At 44.8% G+C, this 8,776-nt stretch overlaps 1 protein-coding gene across 2 annotated transcripts; it reads left to right on the forward strand.

The window, feature by feature from the left end:
* The first annotated feature begins 2,514 nt into the window (after positions 1-2,514).
* Positions 2,515-6,935, forward strand: TEL1 (terminal EAR1-like 1). Of its 2 annotated transcripts, none has more exons than XM_087384663.1 (6): positions 2,515-2,693; positions 3,008-4,805; positions 5,022-5,919; positions 6,029-6,145; positions 6,253-6,394; positions 6,510-6,935. In XM_087384663.1, exons 2-6 carry the CDS (start codon positions 3,320-3,322, stop codon positions 6,819-6,821), a joined length of 2,955 nt encoding a protein of 984 aa, XP_087240789.1. In that variant the 5' UTR covers positions 2,515-2,693; positions 3,008-3,319; the 3' UTR covers positions 6,822-6,935. The 2 variants fall into 2 exon arrangements, with proteins under 2 accessions (XP_087240789.1, XP_087240788.1); XM_087384662.1 differs by lacking the exon at positions 2,515-2,693 and adding an exon at positions 2,700-3,007 and having other exon boundaries at positions 3,114-4,805.
* Positions 6,936-8,776: the final 1,841 nt, after the last annotated feature.

Consider the following 8,776-nt stretch of genomic DNA (forward strand, 5'->3'; position numbering starts at 1 on the left):
TGCTTATTGGCTCCCATCAAGGTTTGTTGGGCCACAAACGTTGGGCCTGGCTTGAAAAGGGGTTGGGGAGTGGATCCCTTTCATTGGAAGATGGTGACCCATCACAAGTATTCCCCAGCATTGGTCCACAAGGATCTATGACACAAAGGCCTCACCACACTTCATTTCGAGTACTCGAATTGGAATTTTGGGTTTGTTGAATTATTCTAGCCAATCAAGAGTGTGCCCTAGGCCAGCTTTACAAACTAGGTATTTATCCCCGTTTATATTTTTCTATTTTTATTAATGGATTTCATTTCTCGTGTGCGAAATAAAAGGATCCGAGACATGGGTCATTACCCTTACTCCCTATTGAGTTGCTCGACGCTAAGCCCACAAACCATTGTCATTTAAGCCTTCACTCAAGATTCTAACACCTACATTGTTTGATATGGTCATTATTGTTGTCTTGAAGTTCTAGATCTATTTCAGCATGCATTATGTTCACATAAAGCAATAATGGTGGATTTGTTGTCGCCATCAAAACTCAAGGATACTAGTCTAGCATTGCTATCTCATCCATGTTTCCAGGATGGTGAGTAAAGGCAAATTTTTATGTTCCTCGTTAAGAGACATTGTGGGTCCTCTTAAAGTATTGTGACATCTTTGATGTAATGGGGGATGGTTTTAGGGATTGATGTCCTACGAGGAAAGTTCGCAAGCAACTAGTTTGAAGGCTACATTTCACGATGGAGATTTTCCCAACAATATGGAGGTTTGAGGAAGATAGAAGGTGAATTGAACCATGAGGAATGGATGGGTTGTGGCTCCAATATGGTACTTAATAAGGAAATTGCGAGCTGTCGATGTAGATGATGATCCAAGAGGCCCATGAAATGGTGGGGGACTATTGGCAGCAACATGAGAGTTTCCCACGTTGAAACTTGTGGTGAAGATTTCTCGTCTCCCACCCTCAAACTGTTACATAAAGGTAGGATTTCTTCAATGAAGGTAGTTTGAAGCTTGCCTAATAATTTAACCAAGGCTCCATCAATCAACTCCCCCTCCTCCAAATTGTTTTCCATTGGGGGACCTATTTTCTTCTAGGGTTGTTCAACACATTCACCTACACTGCTAAGTTAACAATGCTTAATAGGCCTATACTTAAGTGTGATAAAGAGCTACATGGTCACATTGTTGCCTAATGTTTCTAAGAATGCAACTTTAATTGAACAAAAACATGTGCAAAATCATACCATTTAGATTTTGAGCCATTCCCAAAGCATTAGTACTATGTTAATGTTGCTTCATGGACCTTGCCTATGTTTGGTGAGGATCTTGTGAGCTATCACAAGAAGCCGTAACGCTTCTTCAAATCATTAAGAGCAGATTTTTGTGTTATTGGTTATGATAGGCTTGTAATAGGTGTGGAGGAGAGGTTAGAGCTCATTTGTGAGGACGATTGTTATGAGAGGCTTGTGATAGGCATTAAGCACATTTGTGCAATCGTGATGAAGGGGTTAAGCTTACGATGCAAAGCGGGAGTAGAAGAAGCTGGTCTTTGTTCTGATGTGTCTTTTAGAAAGCTGCTAGCCCTTGACTTTGACAAGATTCCAAATTTGTAGGTTGCTTGATTTTGGTTTCTAGCAAAAGTATTTGTAGATTGCTTGAGTTTGGTTTCTAGCAAAGGTGTTAGCAAATTAAGGCAAAATAAATATGTAGACAATGTCTATAGTTTTCACGATGCTAATTGGAATTGATGCTCCATGGAAGGAAAATGGAGATTGTGGCAAGTTCAAAGTGTTACGCTTTTTATGAACATAAGTCCTAGAGCCAACCATCTCTCTATATCTTATAGGCTGAGTTGTTTTGGGGCTAAATCTTGTTGTCTTGGGGTAAAAGAGCCCTACTTTGGGGTATGTAGAGATTGAATTGTCCTTTAGAGCAGGGGCTATAATAGCATTGGCCATTGTATTGTCAAATGATTTTTTAAATTACCTTCCTCGTCTTAAAATTTGCACGAATGGAGGTTCTGAGGAGGTCGAGGTTGGTAAAGCAGACAGCATACTTGAAAACAGGGCCTCTTGTTGTGCCAAGTGTAATGCTTTATAAATAACTTGAAGAGGCCTTAATCAAGGAAACAATTTTATTACTAGGAGATGCTTGACTCTATGGTATAAAGTGACCATGGAAGGCATACGAAGTAGGAGTTCAGGGTCTCTCCAATGGATGCTAATCGATTAGGTATGTTGCAACCTATATATATAGTTGCATGGGTGAGGGTTTAAGGGGGGCGGCTTGTTTTTCTTTTCCGCCCTTTTTCTAGCGCTTTATTGGGGAAAGAAAGCGGAGGAGAGAATAATAATAATAGAAAGCCAAAACAGGAGGGGAAGCCCTAAATAAGTTCACGTTTTGACTACACTACACCAAAGTGTGTTATTTTTGTGTGAGAGTGTGTCTCTCTTGCAAGTTCCAACTTGGAAGTTCCTGCTCTTCTGAGCTCTAGTCCGGCACTCTGAGCTCTAGTCCCTTCGCTGTTACTTCAAAAAAATTTAGCTTCGCCATCCTCCATCACTGTACACACAAAGTACCTTGCTACCTTCGTCACTCCCTTTCAGTCACTTCGTCTTCCTCACCAATTTTCTCTTCACCTTCCTCCCTTCCCCTCCGTCGATTCAATTTTTTCTCTCCTCATTTCCTTCTCCCTCCTCCTGGTACGTCCTTCTCCTTTCTCTTCTGCTTTCATCGCGCTTCCTCCTCCTTCCTGTTACGTGACTGCTTCGGAGAGCGCGAGAGAGGAGAGCTCACCGACAACCCTATCCTCCCTCTTCTGCTCAAACGATTGCTGCTTCATTGCAGACCTGGAGCCACACAGCACTCACCCAAAAACCATCCTTATCAATGCTGGATGAGTCGCTTGCCCTCCCCCGCATCTCCTCTCATCCCCCCTGCTTTGAACGCACCATCGCTCTCTCGCTGCTTTCTGATTGCTTTCTCTCAAACTCACGGTTTGGTTTTCTCCTCGCAGGTTTGATTTTCCTCCCCTCCTCGCCCTGCTGATCAGTTTTGTGATCGTAACTTCCCTAAATTGAGCCGCCCTTCGCCTGATTAAACCGCCCGTTCTTTGAAACTAGTCCGCGAACTGCTACTGTCCTTTGGATTGTTTCCTACTCATGGTGGGCAAAAGGCTCGTGAGCGGGAGCAACCAGCCGACTATCAGCTTAGCATCGCGCGAACTGAGACTCTTTCAGGCTTCGAGTATCAGTCCCACGTCAATTCATGCAAAGCCCGTTGTGAACTCCCGCAGGCTTACAAGCTGTTTTCTCTGAGCTGTCCGGCCATGTCAAGCGGTGAAGGGAGTGGTGGTTTGGAGGCGAAGGAGGAGGGGAAGAATCCGGACAGGGAATTGGGTGATCGTAGTTCTGAGGAGGTAGAGCTTTCCTCAGAAGTGCTGGATGAAAGGCTGGGGCGTTTGTCCTTGCAGTCCTCGAAAGGAGAAGCTCAAGAACAGAATATAGATGGGAAGTGTACGCCGATGAATTGTTCCGAGGAGTGCGAGAGCACAACCTGCGCGAAGAGGAAGGATGGCGAGGATTCTCCGAGCAGGGATTCAAGAAATATGGAGCACAGGAGCCATCATCTGAAGCAGACATCGTCGAGGAAACGATATCCCGAGAGAACGAAAGAGCTTCGACCACCCTTCCTGGCTATGGCGGATCAAGCTCCAGGAGTAGAACCGCCTCGCTCGCAGCAGCGACCTCTCGACGATCATGCTTCTCGATACCAGTCTGCAGACGATCAACCAGCTTCTCGGAATGGGTATTGCCTTCCCACCTCGCTCGTATCCTCCCCTCGCTCCATCGAGATGAGGAATTTGGATCCTAATGCTCGTGAGTTTACGCCGTGTTTGCCTGCTTCTGTTCCTCCCGGCGTCCCGAATCACCACCTTGTGCCTGTCCCCTCTTTCGGTTATCCTTTCTCGATGTCGCCCGAGATGGCGCATGTTGCGTACAACGCTGAAGTGAGTGGTGCTCCCTTCCCCGTCCCGGCTTTCGCTGATCACGGAGGCCCGTTGAGCTACGGCGCAGTCCCTCCTACACCGACCTCTTGGGACGGAACACCGATGGGCGTCGGAATTCCTGCCGGAACCAATTTACCAGGTTGTAGGCCTCCCGCACCCCCAATTCTCGTCTCACCGCAGTCCACTCATGTCGGCTTACCGCCAGCGGCTGCTTTTCATCCACCGCCATCCTCTGCGCCGTTTTGTTGCCCTGGCATCGACCCCCACGTGTATTTTCCTAGTCAATCCTTTCCAGGACCTCCGCCTCCAGTTTGGAAAGAGCATATATCAAGAACACTTCTTCTGACTGGGGTGGCGGTGACCTTGACAGAAGCTCAACTGGGCAAGGAGCTTGAATTCTGGGGTCCCTTACGAGCGCTGGAGCTTGAAAGGCTACCAGAAGGTGTTGTGATCGCCCATTATTACGACCTCAGACATGCGCGGGAGGCTTTGAGGGACATTCAGAGTCAGCACCTTAGGAAGCAGCAACAATTTCAGCTTCAGTTTCAATCTCAGAGGACCTGCCCAAATGGGTTACCCTATACTGATTACTGTGCAACTGACTTAAAGAGTAAGAGAAACGGCGAGAATGGGCTTTGTGAGAGCGGGTCGAAAGGCCTTATCGGCGGCGATGTAGTCTGGGCACAATACACCACATCCCTGACAATGGCGGTTCCGGATGCTTATAATCAAGGCACGCTTGTGGTTTTTAATGTAGATGCAGATGTGCCATTAGACGAACTCCGAGCAGTATTCCAGAAATATGGTGAGTGATGTTTTCTTCCTGTTGTCTTTCATAATCACGATACCTATTTGTTCTTTTTTGGTGCAGTTATGGATAATATCCACATTCTTCGATTAAACCCATGAAAGTTTGGAGGTCTTTCAACTTAAGCAGGATTCCTTTTCATGTTCTCTAGTATGAGTATGCAAACGACCTCTTTTTGGAAGGTGGAACTTAATTTGAATTCTTCTGTTGCAGGAGAGGTGAAAGAATTAAGAGAAACCCCTACCAAACGTCAGCATAAGTTTGTCGAGTTCTATGATGTTCGTGATGCAGCCACTGCATGGTCTTCTCTTAATGGACATGAAATTTGTGGGAAGTGTGTAAAGATTGAGTTCAGTCGACCAGGAGGCCAAGCACGTCGAGCGAGAGCCCATGTTCAGGCAGAAATGCCAGGAACGAACATGCATCTCGGTGCAGGTAACGGTATGGGGAATGGAAGGTCTCACACTCACATGGCAGCACCACTTCAATCACTTAATTGGAACGGAGAACCGTGTCTAGGATCTCAGCCATTGCCTGGAACTCCCGGAGGAGCTCCAGCTACATTTATTTGGCCTAATTATCCATTGGGTAATGGACCGCCAATGGCTCAACAACCGTGGCAGAGATTTCCTGAAGGCCAGCCTCAGCCAAGGCCCTACCCTGCATCTTTTTGTGGGACTCCAAATCCTAACGGGATGGTGATGCCCACTACACCTAGAGCACTACTCAACGGAGCAGCTTCTGAGTTCAACTCCAGGTCCGGTTCTCCAAGGTGTACTAATGGGCATGGAAATGGAGCAAGGCATATCAGTAATGGATCAAGGAATGGGGAGGCCTCTGCACTAAGGAGGCGACGTAATGGATATTGCTATGGAAATGGAACCCATTTAAAGTTGGATATGCCTGATACTATTGATGGAGACGGCAGGTCACCAATCGAGACCGCAACTGTTCCTCGTGAGCCCACCTTCACAGGGAAGACGGGGCTCACTCCTAGGAGTTCACCCCGAGAAGCACATATCCAGTATAGGTTTGATGAGAGAGAGGCACACTTGAATCTGGACAGCCCCCGAACGACACTGATGATTCGCAACATCCCTAACAAGTACAGGTAGAAAGAAGAGTCGCAAGAATTGCCAAATGTCCTTAAGGTTTGTTTGTCATTGAACAGCTTGAACATCCTGAAGCACCCGACTGATCTAAGCAAATTGTGTTGACAGCCAGCAGATGCTGCTATCGCTTTTGGATCAGCACTGCTTGCGATGCAACAGTCAAATTGGATACCCAAGTGAACCCCAGTCTGCATATGATTTTGTATATCTTCCTATTGATTTCAAGTAAGTGTTCATCCTCCATCCTGTATAGCCATTTCACTTCTCACTTCGCCATATGATTGATGCTTTGCCGAAGTTGGGTACCAAAGATTCTTTCTGGATGAGTGCAGGAATCGATGCAATTTGGGCTATGCGTTCGTAAACTTCACTACGGCGTTAGCAACCTTAAAATTTTACAAGGCTTTCCATGAGCAGGCTTGGGAAGCATTTAATTCCAGAAAGATTTGCCAGATTGCTTATGCCCGAGTACAGGTATGCAGTAGCATTTCTTCTGATGAGCTACGATAATGTACGAAAATGTATCATCTATGTTTCAGATTCTGTTTTGCAGGCCCTCCGTGGTATAAGTGATCGTTTTTGCATGCAGGGTCGTGCTGCTTTGGAAGAACACTTTCGGAACTCGAGGTTTGCTTGTGATACGGACGAGTATCTGCCACTGGTGTTTGTGCCTCCTCGTAGTGGTATAGAATGCCCACCACCCAGAGTCGCTGCTGGTCATTTGAATGGCAGAATACCAGGTGGGAGAGTAGAATCTTGCAGATCACCAGCAACTAATGGTTACCTGCATGACCAGGGTTCCCCAGGTTGTAATCTCCAAGGTGACAAGGGACCCTTCGATGGAGCTAGCCTTAGCATGGCCACAGTAGCAACTGTTGCTGTGGAGGGAGTAGGATCCTGATTCAATTGTAAATGTGCAAATTAGTCAAGCGGAGTTGAAGTTCAAAAGAGAATATTTAGACTTGTCTAATTGCGGAATCTTTAGATCTGACAACGCAATGGTAAGAGGGTTAATTCTGTAGAGAGCATTATTAATAAATATTATTATTTCAAAGTTATTATCGGGGAGCGTAGCACCACTCATGCTAAATTTTTGGGTGTAGAGTACAGAAAACTTTGGCTGACGAGTGCTTAAAGCACCTTCAAGAAGCTTAACGATCTTCTTTAATAGTTTAATAGGCGGGTCGTGCAAACAATATTAGCGATGATTCTTAGAATGTGCTTCTGCGTAGTTTATGGCCATGGCGAGGAAGAGTGAGACTTGGGTCAAGCGATAGCTTTTCCTTTCAGGACATTGGCACAGCAGATCCCCTACTTCTCGCAGTAGCATGTATATCTGAATGGTCTGAGCTGACTTTTGTGATAGCCATCCATCCAGCCAACTCTCCAGTTTGTATGATCAGTCTTGTCTAAAAAGAGCGGGAAGCTTATCTCATGCGAGGTCCTCTTCCTCTTCTCGATGATTCCCATAGAATTCGCGGTGCATGTCAGCTTGACAAACTGCCGCTGTGTATGTACCTGCTGCATCATGTCCTTCAGACTAGGAAAATCACAGCAATAGGGCATGCAGCATATGCTTATGTGAGCGAGCTTTATGGAGTATGCATGCAAATATGCACAGATAAATTACAATCATTTATAGTAGGGGTTTTTGTCAGATAGTTTGTTCCAAAACACAAGATCCGACGAACAAAAATGCTCGGCATATTTGCTGCAGATTTGTGGCTAAGAAACACACTATCCTATTCCTATCCCACCATGTATTATCAATCAAAAGTACTAGGGATGGGAGGACACCATGCACCATTTCATGTGTACTAGGTGGGCGAAAGCACATGTTTTGGTCCATAGGGTCTCAAGGATACGAAGCAACATTTCATGGTTTAGGTGGGGACAAGGATGCTTTCCAATTCTAAACAAGGGATTCATAGGGTCTCAAAGGCCATGGATGAGGACATGAGAAAAAGTGGCTATGTGCAATCCTAGATCACTTTGTCAAGGATGGGAGTAGTGAGACGTAGATTCTTAAATAAACCATTGATGTGTTAAGGCCTTAAGCCTTTGGTTCTCTACATCAAAGTGCCTTTTATAGTTGTGACATGCCTATTTTGCATAATTGCAAAATAGAACTCCTAGCTGATATGAAGTTGCTACAAAACTACAGAAGCCTAGCTGCTATAACATCGAGCAATCTAAGATTTCAATTTGGATTGCTAACTCTTATCTTCCTATTTTACAAGGGCATTAAGTTACGAAAAGCTGCACTTTTCAAATGAAGTTGTACTTTTGAAATTCATACTTGCAGACTATCTAGATTCTTTTCTTTTAGGATGTATCTGGGGTTTTGAAATCTGGATTGCTAACTCTTATCTTCCTATTTTACAAGGGCATTAAGTTACGAAAAGCTGCACTTTTCAAATGAAGTTGTACTTTTGAAATTCATACTTGCAGACTATCTAGATTCTTTTCTTTTAGGATGTATCTGGGGTTTATTCTTTTCCCCCCAAGATTGTTACTTGGTTTATGGTATCTCCATAGAACGCCGAGCTGATATGAAGTTGCTACAAAACCACAAAAAGCCTAAATGTTATGAAGTTGAGCAATCTAAGATTTCAAGTTGGGTTGCTAACTCTTATCTTGGTAACCATCTCCTATTTTGCAAGAGCAATAAGTTACGAAGGGATGTAGTTTTCAAATGAAGTTAAACTTTTGAAATTGACACTTCCACACTTTCTCTCAGATTCTTATCTTTTAGGATATCTAGGGTTAATTCTTTTCCCCCCAAGATTGTTACTTGTTTTATGGTATCCCAAGAGGCTATCCTCTTTTACTTTGGCCATGATATTCCTAATTGTA

Source organism: Dipteris shenzhenensis, chromosome 14 (assembly GCF_047967505.1).
Source record: "Dipteris shenzhenensis isolate YYH24624 ecotype China chromosome 14, Dip_SZ_1.0, whole genome shotgun sequence".
NCBI lineage: Eukaryota > Viridiplantae > Streptophyta > Polypodiopsida > Gleicheniales > Dipteridaceae > Dipteris > Dipteris shenzhenensis.

Excerpts from the sequence above, each read along its gene's own strand:
- TEL1 (XM_087384662.1), top strand. The coding sequence starts at position 2,881 with ATGCTGGATGAGTCGCTTGCCCTCCCCCGCATCTCCTCTCATCCCCCC. Across the intron at positions 3,008-3,113 it reads GTTTGGTTTTCTCCTCGCAG|TCCGCGAACTGCTACTGTCC; the intron begins GTTTGATTTTCC and ends CTTTGAAACTAG. Across the intron at positions 4,806-5,021 it reads AGCAGTATTCCAGAAATATG|GAGAGGTGAAAGAATTAAGA; the intron begins GTGAGTGATGTT and ends CTTCTGTTGCAG.